Source organism: Electrophorus electricus, chromosome 26 (genome assembly GCF_041902795.1).
Source record: "Electrophorus electricus isolate QZ-2024a chromosome 26, ASM4190279v1, whole genome shotgun sequence".
Taxonomy (NCBI): Eukaryota; Metazoa; Chordata; class Actinopteri; order Gymnotiformes; family Gymnotidae; genus Electrophorus; species Electrophorus electricus.
Window position 1 is genome coordinate 3066315 of NC_137522.1, and position 20238 is coordinate 3086552.

Genomic DNA, 20238 nt, shown 5'->3' on the forward strand with positions numbered 1-20238 from the left:
GGGCAAACTGCCAATGACCTTGATGCCATCCCAATTCTGATGCCATGTGTAACCAAGGCTGAAGGCAGCCACATTAACCAGGACTCAAACCCCAGTCTGCCAGGAGATAAACTTGAGCTCTGACCATCAAGACCTGTGTATTAATGACATTAATTAGTAGTCTATTAATACATATTAATTATAGTTAAATATAGTTAATAGTTAATAGTTAACGTTCACATTAAATGCAAAACCAATGCAATATCATGTCCCCCCAATCCCACTGTTAATATAACATCAGTAGCCTTGGTGAAATTTCATTAGTTCAACCCCAAACAAACAAATGTGATGTAAACTGTGTAATTCCATTTAATGTTAATGTGCTCGATTACAATTAATATTCATTTGCCGGTTTCATTATTACTTTAATGACACTGTAATGACACTTTAATAACTCTAACCCCTTAGGTAACACATTATTATTATTATTATTATTATTATTATTATTATTATTATTATATCATTTGAATTGGATCACGGTAAAAATAGTCCAATACAAAGATTTTGCATCGTCTTTATTGTAAACGTTTGGGGGGGGTGGGTATTAAACGCGATGGTGTCATACCAAGAGGCTGTAGGAGGTTCAAAACCCTGCAAAGTTGCGCGGCGGAGCGGAGTGACGTCACGGGGCTGGGCCGAGGCGGACGTGTGGGGAGTTATGAGAAGAGAGGAACGCCGGCGCCATGTGTCCGCGCAGGGCGAGCAGCGAAACCTGTGGGAACTCGCTGGAAAAAAATAAATAATGAAAAGGCAGAAACGCCAGGGTCACTTATTTTTTTTTTACTTTTTAAAACTCCGGTGAAAAGGTCCCTCGGGGCGACTGCGATGAAATCGAGCGCCAAGCGTGAGGAAACGCCGTCAACTTGGATTTCGCTTTCCCGACTTTCAAACTTGCGTGGTGTGGCGAGGAGGGCGCAGCGGAGGATCTAGGGCCCGGTGGTCTGCCGCGCCATGGAGAGGCATCTGGGAGAGGGTGCCACGGCCGATCTGGACCGAGACCGGCAGTATTGCGAGCTGTGCGGGAAGATGGAGAACCTGATGAAGTGTGGCCGATGCCGCAGCTCTTTCTACTGCAGCAAGGAGCACCAGAGGCAGGACTGGAAGAAACACAAGCAGGTCTGCAGAGAGGCCGAAAAAACCCCGCGCCCACCGCCGACGGACCCGCCGCAGAGTGGCCGAGACAACGCCAGGAAGGACGCGGAGGCGCAGCGGATACTCCGCAAGAACAGCGAGAAAACAAGCCCCACGGCCCCGCGCAGATCCGCTCCGGCGGGGCTCGCCGCACCGCCGTCGGACGCAGGAGGCACGAAAGACTTGATCAAGCCTATGCCTGACGCTAAAAATGTATGTGACAACGTGAAAACCGGGGACGGCATTTCTGACAAAAAAGCAAACGGACAAACGCGATCCTCCCCACAAAAACTGGCCACCGATTATATCGTACCGTGCATGAACAAGCATGGCATATGCGTTGTGGACAACTTCCTCGGAGAGGACCTTGGGCTCCGTATCGTGGAAGAGGTCCGTGCCCTGTATTTAACCGGGGAGTTTACCGATGGACAGTTGGTCAGTCAAAGAAGTGATTCCACTAAAGACATAAGAGGCGATGAGATCACTTGGATCGAGGGGAAAGAGCCTGGATGCGAGATGATTGCGGTTCTGTTGAGTCGCATGGACGATCTTGTCCGACACTGTAATGGTAAACTGGGCAACTACAGAATAAACGGAAGGACGAAAGTAAGTATCCTGGCACTCTTCTCTTTACCAAACAAGTTTTTCTTTTCTTTTTCACAGTGATGATCGAACATGCACCCCCATATTTGCTTTTGTATTTTTTAATGAAACTATAACTTGTTTATATAACCGAACCAATTTTAAAAAATCATCAAAACACCCGGGGAAATGTAATAGACAACATTATAAATATATTTAACATGTCCGCGCGATATAATATGAAACTGCAAAGTTCTCACAGAAACTAAGGGTCTTTTCCAAGAGATAAAAACAGATTAAAAATATGTAAAATAATGTAGATATATAAATAAATAGAAGAATAAAATGTGAATACATTTTCTTGAGTGAAATGGTGTAATGAATATATTACTATACAGTAATAGCATATGGTAGGTCTGTCTTTGCATAATAGATTTAGAAAGGCTTCATTTAACAAATTTCACTAAGCTGAGTTCATTATTTTTATTTTTGAAAGGATGATTTTAGTGTATATAAATAAATAAATAAATAAATAAATAAATAAATAAAACAGACTCTTGGCTCTCACAATGTGTATGAGCACTTTGTGAATCAACTTTGTGTATCAATTTACAAAAAAATACAAACATGTCATTGGATCATTGACTAAAGTTAGACCTTTTTGAATTCTATACAGTAGTGTAGCCCACTGCAAGTGATGATGATAACTTTTTTATGGTAATATACTCTTATCTATTACCACATCTAGTTTGTGTCACCTAACTGCTATACAGTGGTGACAATTTGGTGATTTGATTTTAATTTTTATCCTAACTGGTAAACTATTAAAATGATTGATTTATTATTATTATTATTATTATTATTATTAGAACAGTGATTGCTTATTCCTTATAGAGACATTTTGACCCAATAAAAGGGTGTTACCAAGCAATAGTATGAATATTCTTGAGCTGAGCCATCACTAAGGGGTGAAGTTTTGCCCATGTTGAGAAGTTCAGGGTTGTGAACTCTGAATCTGTTCAGTTAGTGTTGGATGTATATCACAGTAAACACGTGATGCACATCTGAAGGAGACTCCAGGGAGTAATGGCAGAGAAGCACTTTTACTATTTGTGAAAATTTGAAATGAACTAAAACTTATGTTCTATATTTCTGTTTGCGTCACATGTATATTTTTTTAATCACTTTTACTTTTGAGAAATTGACTCACATGGATTATAGTACACGCGCACACACATACACACACACTCCACATATCTTCTTTTTCTCACTGTGCTACTGTTGAGACTTTTAGCTTGCTAAAGATAGCATGGCTGTATACAGCAAGTAAAAACATTTCAGTGCAAAGACAAAAATGGATACAGGCAAGTGTATCCAATCATTTGACCGTGTATACATATATGAGTGGATGAAGTTGTCCTATGATGAAGTCCTTACTTGACTTGATAAGGTTCATAAATGAAGTTTGGAGTGTTTGCTTATAAAGTCAGGATGTGGGGTAGGGTATCCGCTTCATGACCCCCATATTTTAAAACACAAACAGAATAAACATTAGCTAGTTAGCACAACATCCATCTAGCTAATTTCTTGTGTTTGTCTTAATGTTTTTATGGTGTTTTGCTTGTTTGCTTGCATTACCTTGCAGCTAGCTAGGCACTGGAGTTAGCCAAATATTGTGAAGAACTTGCCTCTGAGCATCTATAGTGCAGTTTATCCTTACTGCAGAATGAGATATGGCTTCGAATAATGGAGAAGCACCATGTGCTGTCAAGAAGCTGCATCCACAACACTGCCAATCAACTCCTATCCAAACTACCTATCAACCACCTCATAGTAGCAACCTTTTATTTATCTCCAATCACCAATACTGTCACCTAAAAAAGTAAGCTAGACTGCCCTATCAGATGGCAGCTGTTTTTTATCATTGTATCAAAAAGGTATTGAATATTCACATTTTCCAAAGCATTCTATCAAACTTGGAAATTTCAGCACCCGGAAAACGGTATTTGTTGACCTGCCTAGAAATGATGATGGTGCAGAGGAGATATAAATCAGCTAGACAGAGCAAATTCATGCAAAATATTGTCAAGTTAAGGTTAGTGAAAGCTGCCAGCAGTTACAATACTTTTACAGTAACCTCATTATAACTGTTTATTTATCATGTTATAATGAGGTTACTGTACCTGTAACTCTGTTTTATTTATCATGTTTTCTACCTTTCAAATTTTCAAATCGCTTTAGTCCAAAAATGTAGATAAAACTTCAACAAAACTGGAAGAATCAAAGCTCAAGTAAGGTGACTTGAAAAGCCTTAATAAGACATGGGTGTTACTTCTAATAACCATTAACCATTTACAATCCATTTTTTAAAAAATGAATAAAATGGCAAATATAATGAATGTTTATAGCAAAATAAGTATTGAGCTGCTTTTCAAAACTGCCTCAGGCCTGACCTGTCTAGTTGTGAGATGTAGTCTGGAATGATCTTTTTGCATGAATTTTCTCATGAAATACAATCTTATCCTCGCAACAGTAAGTAAGTCGGACTTAACAATTTTTAGACATTGATGGAAAAAGAATGTAAACCCTTATATTTAACAATTAGTGGAAACACCTTTTATTGGCAGTAACCTTCACAGATGTTGCTCTGCAGCTACTGCTCAGTCCTGTGCAGCAGGTGCAGTATTTTGGCCCATTTCTCGATATATGTTTCAGTTCACATGTATGTTCGGTGTGTCTTATTTAAACAAAGTGTTTCAGGTAATTTCAGTGGGGCTGAAGTTAGGACTCTTTAGAAAAAAAAAAGTTTCTTCTTTCTGGGCTACTTTTCTGTTGATTTAAAAATGTATCACTGTCATTTACAAGACCCGACCTCCTCTGATTTTTGAATCACAAATTTAAATAAGATTTGCGTAGGACATGGAATTAGAATTCTGTTCTAAAGATGGGTAACGGAACTGTGAAATAGCTTAGATGTGCCCTGCTACATGCACATTCACACCAGTATCTGCTGTTTAAGTATGCTGTAGTAAAGCTGTAACAAGCATTTAATTCCTTATTGTTTTAATGTAAAATTTACAAGGTGTAAATGTTAAATTTCTTCCTTGACATAGTTTGAGGAGAGTGGAAAGTTTTAGAACTACTGAGCATTTCTCTGAACTCTGCCAAGTCACAAGAAGATGCCCGGCTGACTGGTACAGTACACTGCATAATAACAGGGGACAGAGAGTGACTGATGGGAACGGGAGCAAATGGCACAAATTATACAGCTATAGTTCAGTCTTGAATCACAGACTGCATGAAATAATTGTCTAAATGCACAATGAAATGGACTGCAACCTTTTTATGCGTTTGGCTTTGGTACTTTATATGTGGAAAATCCCATTTTTTAACAGGTTTCCAGTAGACGTAAGTGACACATTGTGAAGAATCATTGTTTTTACAGTGTTCTTTTATGTATGTCACTATTCTTTTTTTTAGATTTTCTTTTGCATAGTCATGGAATTCCTAACAAGCAAGCATGCACACAGTGGGAAATTGTCTCTGTAAGGCTGTATGATTCGTGATGGAATACCCAGATGTGATTAACTTTGATTAAAGGAGCTGTCAGACTCATCCAGACTTTCGTATATTTTGGTATGTGAGACAGAATAGAGTTGAAAGTACATATTCACCCATCTAGTACTATTAATGCAATGATGAGGAACTACTAGGAAGTAATTGGAGAGTCATGTGAGATCCATGTGAGTCATTATTAGTATAACAAATAGAAATTTGGGTCTGTTTATGCTGGGTATTTTCTTTTTCATAGTGAAAGGCTGCATATCTGACAACATTCAAATAACAACAAAAAGCAGATAAATCCATAGCAAAGTGATTCAATTTTCACCAAGTACAATGCTAAAGGTGTAAAAAAAAAAAAAAGAGAGAGAGAGAGAGAGAGAGACTGGCTCTATCTGATGCTGTTTTGCTTCTCCTTTCACACTTTCATTTCAAGCTGATTTGTGTGCAAACAATGTTAATTAGTAGTGGGTGGAGCAAATACTGCTGAACGGCCCCTGAAATTGCCTGCCTGCATGTCTGCAGCCTGCCTGCACGTCTGCAGCCTGCACGTCTGCAGCCTGAATCTACTCCTACATTTCAATGGCAAAGTCAGCAGCCAAGATTTTAAGGGAAGCCGCAGCGATGCTGGATTCTAATCCTTGGAAGTTAACACACACGCTTAATTCTTTTCCTTTCTTTCATCATTCAGTGTTGCCTTGGAAACTGTTTTAAACTAATTTTGATATTGGAAATGATAGGGGCAGAAATAAGGCCTAGAATTCTCTTAAACTATAATTAGAAAAATCTTTGCATATAAATACGCGATTAATGGACAGATCCTGGTTTTAGTGTTACTGCTGATGTGGGAAGCTTTAGACTGAATGAAAATATCATTATTACAAATGGACATGCTATGAAAAGATTTCCTATTCACATTCTCTACTTCTTTCAGTGAAGCAGCTGCAAAAGGAGTGACGTTTAGAAAGTCTAAAATATTGAGTGCCTAGAGGGCTTAAATTGCTCAGGACCTGATGCCATTGCAGAGATTTTCTGTTAAAATTCATAGTTCTAAAATTCTATGCAACTTTTTCAATGACCTGCATAAGTATAACAATAACAGCTCAAAAATGTGCAGAAAACATTGATATATTTTTCACTGAAGATATATTTTTATTGGAACTTGTTTGCTTTATATTCAGTGTTTGCTATATCATAAGGAAAGATTCAAGTGACAGAAAAGAAAGATATTAATGCGTAAACTGAAGACAGTCAGGTACCAAACTGAGGGCAAATTTGCAATAGTCTATAGAATCAGATCACATTCCATAGAACCACATCTCTGGTTAGTTGTCAAGTCTGCTTTAGGAAAAGCTGTTTATTGTTTGCTTAAAACAGTAAAACTGACATCCAGGAGGTTGTTGATAAAAAGAACAAAAATCTAGCTAATGGGATTTCCAAGTTCATGACTAAAGTTAATCCATGTGAGATAAGTGTTGGTGAGTTAAGATTACATTAGCTAGTTAGATATCTTGACAGAGAATATTCACTATCAACACCAGCAACAACTCATTTTAAAGAAGTAAAAGATTCTTGGTGCACAAAAGAAATACCCATTATGGTCCATTACTTGAGTAAAGTGGAAGTCTTATATTTGTGCTTCATTTAAAGTAAAAAAGTACTTTTAAATGCATTTGCATATCAAAATTAAAGTACTATTACTTGTTATATATATAGTTTATGAGAACTGAGGCTTACATCTACATCACATTTCATGCTGTTCCCAGCTCTTGACAAAACTCATAATAATATACTTGTTTTAGTCAATAATATATCTATATCTATATATATATATCTATATATATATATCTATATATCTATCTATATATATATATATATATATATATATATATATATATATATATATATATGTGTGTGTGTGTGTGTGTGTGTGTGTGTGTGTGTGTGTGTGTGTGTGTGTGTGTGTGTGTTTTAAAACATAACATAATCCCAATAACGCAATCAGAAAATGTGCATGCTTATGTTTTGTCACACAGTGCTGAGATAAATGTAGCGCAACTGGCATGAAATTAAGCAAATGTTTTTTTAAAAACAAAATAAATAGAAAATAATTGTACTACAAATATATTTTAAACAAATAGGCTTGACAAAATCTTTCACTATCCTCCTCCTTTAAATCTTAGCTCTGGCTTCAGTGAAGGCAGGTGCACAAGGACTTGATTTCTCAAAGGGGCCGCAAAGTTGAGCTAATTTGAATGCAACACCTGGTCCATATTATTATCCCCAGCACTTTTCAAAGCAAAATTAATACTTCATGTAACTGAAGAGATGTAAAGTTGTTATATTTATGTATTTATAACTACACTGAAAGAGGGTCCTGTGAACTATAAATGAACTTTAAATTATTTGGTTTAACTTTAACTGTGTAAATTAATGTAATGTTAAACATGTCTTATTTAATTTCCTGTTAAAAATGGTCATTTTCTTCAATTATATAATTATAAGAGGTCCTAAAATACTTTGCTTGTAAAAAGCCAGAGCTTAATTGAGCCTGGGCTTAATTTGTAAAACATGAGGTAACAGGGGGTGATCCAGTAAGTGGGCAGGGTGAACAGAAACAAGTGTATCTAGTACTCCACCCTTCACGTTCAGAAGACCCAGCGTTAACGTGATGACAGCAGTACAGTGAGGGGTCTGTCAAATAAACATTTACAGTGTGTTAATCCACGCAATATATGTTCAATTCCAAGCATTTTCTTTTATAACGTGGTGTCTTATAAAACTACATTATGCCCTTTAAAGCATATAAAGTGAATACATTTTTTTTTTCAAACCTCACCATCGGCTAGCCCTTCTGATCCATGAGCACGCAAAACGTGACTGATGTCCTGATTACACTAGGACTGTAGTTACCAAAGAAAATGAGCATTTGAGTTTAGGAAAGGAAGCAAATAAGATCACACACAAATAAGATCATGTATTACTTATATTTAGTTTATTACTTATATTATGTCATTAGACTAGCAAGCAAAAGTACAAAAACCACAGAAATAACGCAGACACAGAGTTGCTGGAACCACAGAAATAACGCAGACACAGAGGTGCTGGAACCTCATAAATAACAGGATCTTGTTCCAGCACGATTCAGATCATTTGATCGGTTTGTCAATTCCAGAGGGACATTCATGGGTTACAGCAAAAGTATCTTGAAAGTAAATAATCTAGTAAAGTACTTATTTTTTCAAAGGATAAAAAGCCTGAGTTTCAGTAATGGCCTTTGTACTCCTTTAGGTAGTTTGCTGAGGCTAGGTATTTCATTAGGGTTAGGTAATTTGCTGATGTTAGGTAGTTCACTGGGGATAGGTAGTTTGCTGGGGTTATGTAATTTTCGATGTTTAGGTAGTTTGCTGGGATTAGGTTATTTTGCTACAGTAAGGTAGTTCCCTGGGCATAGGTTTGTTGGGGTTATGTAGTTCACTGTTATGGTTGTGATGTGTGCAACTTGTGAGTTTCCATTTTCATATTAATTTAAAAAAAAAAAGAAAGAAACTGCCCACACCCTGTAGGTGGATGTCAGATTTTCTAGAAATGCATACTTTTTTGCCATTATATTCTTGAGCTAGTGTGCTGAAGGTTCCTGCCAAAACGTGTTTGATAAACTTGTCTGGCTGGTGTACTGAACAAAATCTAAATACATTAAAGTGTAAGGGTGTTTGATATGTAGGGTTAAACACTACATGTAAACAATGTAAAAGGCTTTCTTTGTCTGTTAGATGGTTTTGATATCAAATGAGTATTTGCAGTTTGTGTATGTGTGTGTTAGAGATATATGAACCCATTGATGTTCACCCCCATTTCCCTATTCTGTGATGTGTCCTTGGCAGATGTGTTTACTGGTGTTCTGTATAGAGCTGCGTGGGTGCCAGAGTCAGGCTACTAGAGAAGCACAACTGCCTCACGCTCTGCACGTAGCACAAGCATTCAAATCCAGCTTGTCTGGCTGAGCTCCAGCAGCCAAGGTTTATATCAGTTCAGCAGGCGCCTTGAGGGCTAAAGAAATGTTGGTCACACAGCACACACACACGAAGGAGGACATGTGATCACCTACCAGGAGAGTCAAGAAGGGTGCTGAATTAGTCCGATTCCTGAAACATGAAAATAAAGGCTAATCATTTTTTCATTTTCTAATGTAAGGCCAGTAATATGTAAAAAAAAATTAAAAATTCAAATCTTCTAAGGTTGGAGTTTGCCACCACTTTACCTCTGGGTTACGGGCACTTGAATATATGTGAAACCATTATGTTCTTAAATAGCTCAATCTCAAAACATTTGAGTCATGACAAAATTTTCACTGGTAAAAAATCCAATTCACAATATAGTTATAATGCCATGAAGAAATGTCCTAATTGTATTTTTGATTAATACACTACCATTAATTTACATATTTTTACAAAGTAAAAATTAGTAAAACATTTACTAGCAAAGGTCCAGTTAAAACGTAATTTTGGCAAATGGATATTGTAATTTTATATAACTATACAGGGGTTTTGACTAGTTAATATCTCAGATATACATACATTTATAATTCAATTTAGACTAGTAGTAATGCTCATTTAAGTTATTTCTAATTTAGTTTTAACTGGTTTTAATATGCATTAAATTTATGTAGTTTCACATGTCTGAAATATAGACGTGTCAAATGATCTGAAATGAGAAGAATGGTCAGAAGGCAGTTCTGAGTAAATAATTACATAAAATATTTTGTCTTTAAGATTTGATATATGTTCTTGAGATTAAAATATAATTTAAGAGATCTGTAAGGGTACTTTGACACCATTTGTGTGGTGTGATGCAGTTGGTTCATTTTATTGTACAATGATTTGGTTTACATGGTACAAAGTTAAATGAGTCAGAAAACATTTTGGACAATTTATGATGCTCAGGAATCCGCACTTTTTCATAACTTAAGAACATCACTATTTTTGTGTGCCTGTACTGTATTTGCAGTGTTTGTCACACTATTTTAAAATGAATGTAAATTTCAAGTTACTCTATGAAGACAGTTCCTTAAAAGCTATCCTGATGAGAACATTGTCTAGCTATAGTCAAAGTTAGGCTGCATGACAGAAGACATTTTTCATAAACCAACAGTGGTTTAGCTTAATTTAAAAGCTATGGTCACAGTTGCTAATTAACAAATAAAAGATTATTGAGAAATTTGTTCTTGCAAATAACTTTAATTTGAATTTAATAATGTAAATGTCATTTTGACCAACTTCTTTGAGCTATTTTCCAATCAGCCAACAAGCAGTCACATGATTTAAATCAAATTCATAGTAGTCAGAAATTAATTCCAGAACTGGACATATACTAGAGAAAGGCATAAATTTACAGTAATTGTAGCTGGTGCGTATTTATTAGCCCTAGTATAGTAACCAGTGCAGTCTGCTGTTTGCTGCTACTAGGCAGCTAAATGGAGCCTCTGGAGTCACAAAAACACTTTATACTTTAAAGGTGTGGGTGGGGTCAATAGCAGATAAAATAAGAGAACTTAAAATGTAGTTAGAATGCCATCACAGTGATTTTACATCTATGAAATGTTATTTTTGTTAACTAACGACTAACATCCTTGATATTTGGGGCAGATCCAGAACAATTGCGGGAACTTGAATATTGGGATTGACCATGAAATCGAAGATGACATCAAGAGAATCCACAAGAATGCATGTTGAGAAACATCCTCTAAGATTTTATCAGTACTTATGTAAAAACTGTTTGGGGAGCAGTCTTTATGAGCTCAATATTTATTTCATTTACTGGGCAGGGGTAGCTCAGCAGTTAATGTACTAGATTAGTAATCAGAAGGTTTGTGCAAAAAAGTGTCTGCTAAACACTGTCAAGTAAAGGTAGCTCAACTTTTAATGTTACAAACTTATTTGAATCCACTATATAGAGACAATATACAAGTTGGAAAACAACAAACTATAACTTTTAATTTTAATGTGCATCACAATTATTGACTGTTTGCCACAAATACGACACTTAATGTGCATGCAGAGGGATTAAACATAGCTCAAATATATAGAGCTGGATTGACCATCACAGTTGTTAGTCTCATTAAAGTTTTGTGAAGCTGAAACTTGGTTAGGAAACCTGGGTAAGTTGAACGTGTATTGCAAGATAGGCCCCTGAAGTGCCAGCCCAATTTAGGTGTTTATCTGAATTTTTTAGTTTCTGGATAACACTAGCAATCTGAACTAACTAACAAGTTACGTACCTAGACTTTCTAGTGTAGCCTGTATTCTTGCTAGCTAGTTACATGTTCCTATTCTTACACTCCATAAAATTGAAAGTATGGCTATAAAATATGTTGATTTTATGTACTAAAATTTGTTACTTTCTAAGTAATTTCCTTTGTCTACTAGCGAGACTACACATTATTGAAAGGTTACAGGTTAAAATTAAGTTATTAGTTATCTTTTTAAATGAATTGTGTTGAAACTGAGGACTCTTTTCTCACATCTTTTTGCATTAGTTAATGCAACAGTTTGAGTTAAAATTTTGGCTACAAAAAGTGATTCTTTTGGCTATCAGCAAATGTCATAATAGTTGGGTTTGTTTAAAAAAATCACAGCAGTTGTGCAGAGAAAAGAATGTTGCTTACTGTTACGTGTATCACCAGCAACTTTACACACTGCTAAATCTTGAACTAAAATGCCTGTTTTTAAAAAGCGGTGCTGTGCATTGCATTGTCGGTGGCATTTCAGGTGAATGCGGCCATGTTAGCGTGGGGTTAAAGCAGCGGGCCTTATGCAAACCCCATGCGTAATCATGACATGTAATGCGGCACCTTTCACCCGGTTCTTTCCAGCCAGATCAAGTGGTGCGCATGCCAGGCCTCGCCTCTGACGCGTGCAGCTCATGCACTCTACCAGCCAGCTGTCTTTAAAGTGGTACTGAATGATTTTGCTGTTGGGTCTCCTCACTTATGAACCTCAAGCCTAAGTGAAAAGGATCGTGCCCACAGCCTTTTGTTCTGGCTTGCAACCCTCCCCCATTTACTCACTTTTTTAAATCTCTTTCAATTTCTCTCCCTCTTGCACTTGTTCATATTCATAGTTTAAAACACACACTCACCAAATTATATTTCACTACTACGGCTTGTCTGTATAGTACTTTTTAACTTAAATGAAAAGGTATGATTCTCTTATATATTTCATTCCACTTTAGGCTATAGTATCTGACTGAGGGCATGTTTGCATGTTTATAGATCTGTGCAGTGAAGAGCTGAACAGAAAATAATGACAAATGCAGCTCTCTGTGAAGCCTTGCCATTGTATTTATTGTATAACCTGACCATCTGCTTGCATATGCTTGCTCTCATGGTCCATTTGACCAGGCAGTGTAATTATAATAACTAGCTAGCTACAAGTATTCAAATTTTAGCTGAGTGGTCTGCATTTATTTAAATGTGCATGTTGTGTGAGCTTCTTTTACAATTTTGAGGATGGGGTTAACATTTTGGGAAATTCAACTAAACTAAACTGGTCTTTCTTGACTAGGCTGTATGTTTTTCCCCTCTAATTTAAAGAACATACATGAATATGTGCCCAGAGCTATAGAACACCCTTGGGGTTAAGCCAATGCAGTTATATAACACTCCAAAAGACTAAAACAATTTATGCAATATAAGTACAAGGTGTATTTACTGTTTTTGAACCACTGTTTCAGGACTGGGTTACAACTCCCGTTTCAGGACTGTTTCAGCAGCCTGATGACCCAAATAGATTATAAAACTAAAACAACCTAATGTCCACTGATTCTTACAGATTCACGATTTTTCTTTTTGATGGTTTTTAGGTTGAACATTAGTACTTTTGCTTTTTTAAAAATAAAACAACAGAGTATTGTATGCAGCGTTGCCGACATGGTGTGTGTTCTGATTAAAAGCACCTCTTTGTTTCCCCTTCCAGGCAATGGTGGCTTGTTACCCTGGTAACGGCACTGGATATGTGCGGCATGTGGACAATCCTAATGGCGACGGAAGATGCGTCACATGCATTTATTACTTAAATAAAGGCTGGAATGCCAAGGTAGGAATACTAACCATGTCACAGGGATCTCAAGGTATTTAGAAATTTTCCAGACATTTAAAAGTATGTAAGAATAGTGTTTAATGTTTTTGAAGAGAGATGATCTACTGAGATCTGAATCAGGGGTTGTCGGAGAAAAACATTTGTGGTCCAAATCATCATTAGTTTATTAATCAGCATCTAGTGTGAAAGGGTTCAGAGGTCATGGGTTTTGCTCCAGCTGTTAACATGAATACAAATGTGGACAGTCTTATTGTCAGTAAGGATAATCTCTACATTTCATAAAATGGTTAAGGATAATAATGGCCAGCTATTGAAACCAAATACCCATTACCATAGTGTCTTCCATCTGGAAGGTGTAAGCAGTCAGATCTGCACTGAGCAGTCTTTGCCCTGTAGTATATTCCTGCAGTCAGCAGAAAGTGGCCATCGTGTAACAGTGCAGTTGTCATACGTCATTGTGCACACAGCTGTGCACATCTCCAGAGAATGGTTGCAAGAATGGGGGAAATAGATGAGACACAAGATATCTGATTTAATGTTTTGTTTGGGCTGAGGATATCATGCCTGTGAACTGTCTGATTGTCTCTGAAGGTTTAGAAGTGCATGCTTTATAAGAATGGGTAGAGAGTGCTGGGGCTGAGGAGAGTGAAGTAGATCCCATTGGTGGCTATGTCTAGTGGAAGTAAGCAAAAACTTCTAAATTGATTTCAGCAGTTTTTAATAAAACTGTGTTTAATAAAAAAAAAACCCTCTAAAACCGCATATTATCACTTAAGAAATATGCCCAAAATATGCTGTATGATAACCCTGCATGATGCTGCTAAACAAGTTTGATTTCATAACCTGTAGATTGAGCTACTGCGAGGTGTTTATAGACGGCATCTCTGCAAGGTGTTTGTAGACGGTGTCTCTGCAAGGTGTTGTTGCCATTACTGCCATCGATGAATGCCTTGTCCTTGCAGCAGGGAAACTACGGAAGCTCAAAGAAAGTACTTGATTTTCGCATAATGCTGGTGGTTGCAACCTGAAAATGACAGATCACACAACTGGACATAATTACAGAACTAACACCATAACACTAACCCCAGTGCTGTGGTATTCAGATATATCCAAGTGCTGTGGTCTTTAGCTTTACCGAGAAGTCAGCATGGTGTTAGGGCAGACCCTAATATTTTTTACCCAAATACTTCTGAAAAATACCACTAAAAACTTTTAACATTAATATGGGGTGCACAGATATGGAATTTGTGAGCTGAAAGTGCCAATAACACTTTAGTTGTAGTTTAATTTTGGGTGCTTATTTGATATTGGGGTGATACTGATGCAGGGAAATAATGTGACAGGGTGATTCTAAAACAGGCTGATATTGTGATAGTGGTACTGATACAGATAACCAAACAGGTGTGTTTTTTGTTTGGGTTTTTGTTGTTGTTGTTGTTGTTGTTGTTGTTTTTACAAAAACTGTAGCACATTTTCTTACCTAAAATGACTTCACTGTGAGAGAAGCAACACATTTGGGCAGTTGCAGGAAGAACTTGAGCTTATCCTTAATGATTTGATTGGATCACAAAGACATGAAATAATTTTGCTGGATATAGCTAAGCCACTAAACTACATGGTATCATGAAGAATAGAAATCACAGAGCATACAATATCACTACATCATATGCTCAGTTATCCAGCCTGCATAAGATATTACACTTCAACTGACTTCACATAATAGAAATATTCTATTGGAAGTCATTTATAGCCTAGTTATTCAATCAGCATATTTAACCATCTTTTAATCATTACTCTTAATGTATTTGTGCTTATTATATGTTTTTTCATCTTATCGTTTTTTTGGATGTGGAGAAATGATCATTCGCAGATCACACACAAAAACAAAATGTGTAAATATATACATTTTTAATATATAAAAAACATACTTTGTATATGTTCACTGTGTGTACAGGAAAGCCAGATGAACTTAATTAAAATGAAAGAACAGATTCAGGTTTGTGGTCTATAAGTCATCAGTATTGTGGACAGCTATCATATGATATCACATGAATACATGTAGCCAGGTTACATAACTAAACATAACATGATGAGAAGTTTGCTAAATAACAAGTGAAAGTAAGTCGTATATATTGGATTATTGTCAAGGTGTCGCATAACCATGAGTAAGAAATTAATTTAGGCCTTTATACACACTGCTGCCTATACCAAAATAAACCTCTTTCCATCATACCTTAAAAAAATCACAGCCAAAAATCTTTAACACAATTTTATACTCACTTTTATAAGACAGCTTTTATACTCACTAGTTGCACTTGACAAAAGAAAAACTAATGCTATTACTGTTGTATATTATTACTGTATGTGTCATAGAGTTGTAGCAACAAAAACAGTGTTCCATGATATTGGTGTTAATTATTGACTTGAATTTCAGATATCATTTAACATTTCCCTTTCACTGGTAATTAATACATTTTGCCATTAACGTTAATATTAGCATAGACACATTTTTTAATGTTCAGAATGTCTGTTTGTGTGTGAGCTAATAGTAATGAATGTGAGCGTGTGTATGTGAGGTAATAGTAATGAATATGAGTGTGTGTGTGTGTGTGTGAGGTAATAGTGAATGTGAGCGTGTGTGTGTGTGTGAGGTAATAGTAATGAGTATGAGTATGTGTGAGGTAATAGTAATGAATATGAGCGTGTGTGTGTGTATGAGGTAATAGTAATGAATGTGGCCCGTGTGTGTTTGAGGTAATAGTAATGAATGTGTGTGTGTGTGTGTGTGTGTGTGTGTGTGTGTGTGTGTGTGTGTGTGTGTGTGTGTGATGTAATAGTGAATGTGGGCGTGTGTGTGTGTGAGGTAATAAGAATGAATATGAGTATGTGCGAGGTAATAGTAATGAATATGAGCGTGTGTGTGTGTATGAGGTAGTAGTAATGAATGTGGCCTGTGTGTGTGTTTGAGGTAATAGTAATGAATGTGTGTGTGTGTGTGTGTGTGTGTGTGTGTGTGTGTGTGTGAGGTAATAGTGAATGTGGGTGTGTGGGTGTGTGTGAGGTAATAGTAATGAATATGAGTATGTGTGAGGTGGTAGTAATGAATATGAGCGTGTGTGTGTGTATGAGGTAATAGTAATGAATGTGGCCCGTGTGTGTGTTTGAGGCAATAGTAGTGTGTGTGTGTGTGTGTGTGTGTGTGTGTGTGTGTGTGTGTGTGTGTGTGTGTGTGTGTGTGTGTGTGTGTGTGTGTGTGAGGTAATAGTATTGAATGTGAGTGTGTGTGTGGGTGGGGGTAATAGTAATGAATGTGAGTATGTGTGTGTAAGGTAATAGTATTGAATGTGAGCGTGCGTGTGAGTGAGGTAATAGTAATGATTGTAATGTGCATACTTCGTGCTAACATGCTACAACTGTTTTGGAATTCAAGGCCTTTTTTACATAATGTTAAAATAAACAATCTTAAATGCATATCATAATCTCGTAATCTTTTTCTTCTTAACTTTCCCCATAGGAACATGGTGGCGTTTTAAGAATCTTTCCAGAAGGCAAAGCCCAGTTTGCTGACATTGAGCCTCTGTTAGACAGACTTCTTTTCTTTTGGTCTGACAGACGGAACCCACATGAGGTCCAGCCTGCCTACACCACCCGGTCAGTGGGGTTATTGCCACAGGAATGCCCTAACACTACAAACCAGTGTATTTGTATCATTTTATCATTAGGTGCTAAAATATAAAAAAAAAAAAACTGTGTTATGTGAAGATGTTGTAATGACTATCTGTCCATTATTGGTGTCTCTGCAGGTATGCTATTACTGTATGGTATTTTGATGCTGAAGAACGTGCTCGGGCTAAAGAGAAGTACTTAACCAGTAAGACATCCATGTACTGTCAGGCTAATAAATATGTATGGATAGGTGCATTGCCCTATAGCCCAAACCCTGATACAAATGTAAGGATAAAGGAGAAAATGTCTGCCAAATGCCATAATTGTAAATTTGACCTGAGACTGACATAAATATGACCAGGGACCAGTTGCTTTAAGATGTTTGAATCCGTGTTCTTATTCCTGGATATTGTCTCCCCACATCTCTCAATTTAAGTTTTTCTTATTTGGAAAGTTATAGAGAACATTATATATGGAGTATCTTTAAGATGAAGGCTACAGTTTTAGATCTCCATTAATTTCTCTTTCTCTTGCGCAGGTGCTGGAGAAAAGGGCGTGAAGGTGGATTTGAACAAGCCATCTGAGCCAAGCTAACAGAAGATGAGTGGGAAAACCCACCTGACGGATGAGGAGTGGACAAACCTACCTAATGTATGAAGACAAGGAGGAAGGCGGAGGTGTGAGTCTCCGGAATGTTGCTCCCTGCTGTTAAAGAACGGAAGAGTTCTGGGATGACCGCAGGGAAGACAAATTGCTGTGCTGTTTTTTCCTATTTTACATTCATGTACACAGGCTTCTCCTAATGACATTGAATGTGATGGCCCTAAACTGTAGGGGCAGTGCATTAACCAAGCACTGCGCTTTTCTCTACAAACAATGCTGTCCCATGCAGGCGTATGGAAAAAGTACTTAAACTTAGGGACGTGTGTTTGTGCTTCATGCAGAAAAATGGTTGGACTCATAATCACTTGCTTGCTTATGCTCTATAAAAGAAGAAAAAAAAAAGGTACAGTCCACTTAGTATACGACAGAGTACACACGTGCTACTTAAAATTATAAGGTGTTTGTTTAACTCGGATAGCTACTGTTATTGCTATTTTTTGCAGCTGCTTTAGAGTGCAGGTGTTTGCACCTGTTCATTGCAGGTTATATGAAAGGTGTCAGAGCATGTTCTTCTCTCTTTCTTGCACTGGTTGCTGGAATGACTTTGCCAGTGATGCCACATTTGTCTGTTGTTGCAGACATTGTCTCATGTTTGTCCAAAACCTAAACTGCCACATCCTACTTGTCCTGCAGATCTGAATAAAAAAACAAGCTCTGAGCTCCGTGATGTCTGTCTACATAATTGTAGCTCAAAGTTGTCATTTGATGTGTATAACATGAGATTGTCCTGAACTGTGTAAAATGTATAACATTATCTTATTCTGAGCTCAAGAACTTTCAATTTCTGCGGTTACAGTTTGTCTATATGATCTTCAGGCATGCTTATAGAAACAAATGTGAGCAGGAATTGCAAAATACATTCAAATTAATATTGATAAAATATAACAATGCTTTTAAAAATCATATAGACTTGCATAAGTATGCACTATGTATTTAGAATTGATTCCCATAAAAGAACAACCATTTATGAATAAAGTATTTCTGAATGTAAACAGGAGAATATTTAACTGTACTGCTTATACTTTTTGAGAGTAATGAGAAAATGTTTTGATAGGTTATATGCTATTTTTTTGCTCCACCTGCCAATGTTTTGTTTTATTTACAAGTAGCTAAACACTGATGATTAATTTAGTTTAGTTCACCTTTATTTTCTTCCTGGACTTTGAACAATACTGGCTGTCTCAAAGCTTTACAGAAATCCAGATCTAATGATCAGGTTTAAGTGACCATAGAACAACTCAAAGTACTCTAAGATGGCGTGAAGAGGAACCTTAAGCGGAGCCTTCTGTCTTGATTCAACTGCTTTCTGTCCAGCACTGGTCTGGTCTTCCCTGTGCCAGTCAAACTAGTCCATAATTAAGGCATTTTAATCTAATCTTAGTCCATACTTAAGTCATGCTATTCTCATTATTTCATCAGCAACTCCCCTCAAACAAGGGACATGGTGGATCTCATGTCAATCAGAGCTTTACAGCTCACTCCTGTTCAACTCAGAACAGGGCTGGAATGAAAAATACATTCAGCCCTAGACTTTTTTCTAGACCAGCCCATTACAATTAAAGCAATTCTAAAGTGGAAATGCCCAATGCGTCAATGAATGTCAACTGAAATATTTTTTAAGATGTGCTCTAAAGTAGCGAACAGGCATCAAGCAGCAGACTAAACAGACTGGCAAGGACACACTACACGACTTTGAAAGTCGTCATATCGTTGTTCACACTGCACAACTTGCTGTCATGTAATCGGGAATCTTGCAGATTGCTGCTGGGCGCAGCACTTTTCGCACTGCAAATTTTTGGACTCGCCGACAGGTCCCAATATCTAGATGCTAGATATTTTTCTTAGACCGAGTGTTTGAACTATTCACACATGGCGATTGAGATCTGATTTTGGAGCCCTGAGCAAACGCCGATTTGGCTATGACCTGGGGGTTTTAGGTTCGTGTGCATGCTGGCAGATCATTTTCTGTCCACAATTTTGTAGTCCGTACAGCAAAATTATGTGCAATCCCATCTCCATCTCTGATCACAAAATTCAGATTGAAAGTACGAGCCCCAGGTCAGAGACCATTCATCACCCTTCCATCTATTGTTGTACAGCAATGTAGAAATTGTCAAGCACAGAGTATAACAAAGACAAATCATGAAGCCTCTGCTATAGAGTTTGCTGCTCTGTCTCCAAAAACAGGACCAGCAAGCCTCCAGACCTAAAGGATCCATGCACCAACCCCTCATACACCCTTAACCTCACCCTCTCGTCCTTCGTGCTACAACTCTGAATTTTCCCAGTTTCACAGCTCATGCATATATTGCACATTGCTTACTTACAGTTCTTCTGGAGGAGATTACTCACCTGTTCCTCACACTCACCCATCTGAGAAAGGCCTTAATGAATTTATTCACCTGCAACATCACCAGCAGACTGATGGAAATACATGTGTGCCCTGGGACAAACGTTATAAAGTAGCATTAGTTCATAGAAATATATCAAAACATGTCTG

The 20238-nt window shown here is 37.2% G+C and overlaps 1 protein-coding gene across 2 annotated transcripts; it reads left to right on the forward strand.

Annotated features, from left to right (window-relative positions):
- The first annotated feature begins 640 nt into the window (after window positions 1-640).
- egln1b (egl-9 family hypoxia-inducible factor 1b) lies at window positions 641-18730 on the forward strand. Of its 2 annotated transcripts, XM_026997114.3 has the most exons (5): window positions 647-1776; window positions 13287-13406; window positions 16924-17060; window positions 17213-17280; window positions 17614-18730. In XM_026997114.3, exons 1-5 carry the CDS (start codon window positions 991-993, stop codon window positions 17667-17669), a joined length of 1167 nt encoding a protein of 388 aa, XP_026852915.1. In that variant the 5' UTR covers window positions 647-990; the 3' UTR covers window positions 17670-18730. The 2 variants fall into 2 exon arrangements, with proteins under 2 accessions (XP_081564241.1, XP_026852915.1); XM_081708115.1 differs by lacking the exon at window positions 13287-13406 and having other exon boundaries at window positions 641-1776.
- Window positions 18731-20238: the final 1508 nt, after the last annotated feature.

What these genes read in the sequence shown, in the direction of transcription:
- egln1b (XM_026997114.3), top strand. Translation starts at nt 991, where the DNA reads ATGGAGAGGCATCTGGGAGAGGGTGCCACGGCCGATCTGGACCGAGAC. An exon ending in CAGCCTGCCTACACCACCCG is followed by an intron (nt 17,061 to 17,212) that starts GTCAGTGGGGTT and finishes GTGTCTCTGCAG; the next exon opens with GTATGCTATTACTGTATGGT. An exon ending in TAAAGAGAAGTACTTAACCA is followed by an intron (nt 17,281 to 17,613) that starts GTAAGACATCCA and finishes TCTCTTGCGCAG; the next exon opens with GTGCTGGAGAAAAGGGCGTG.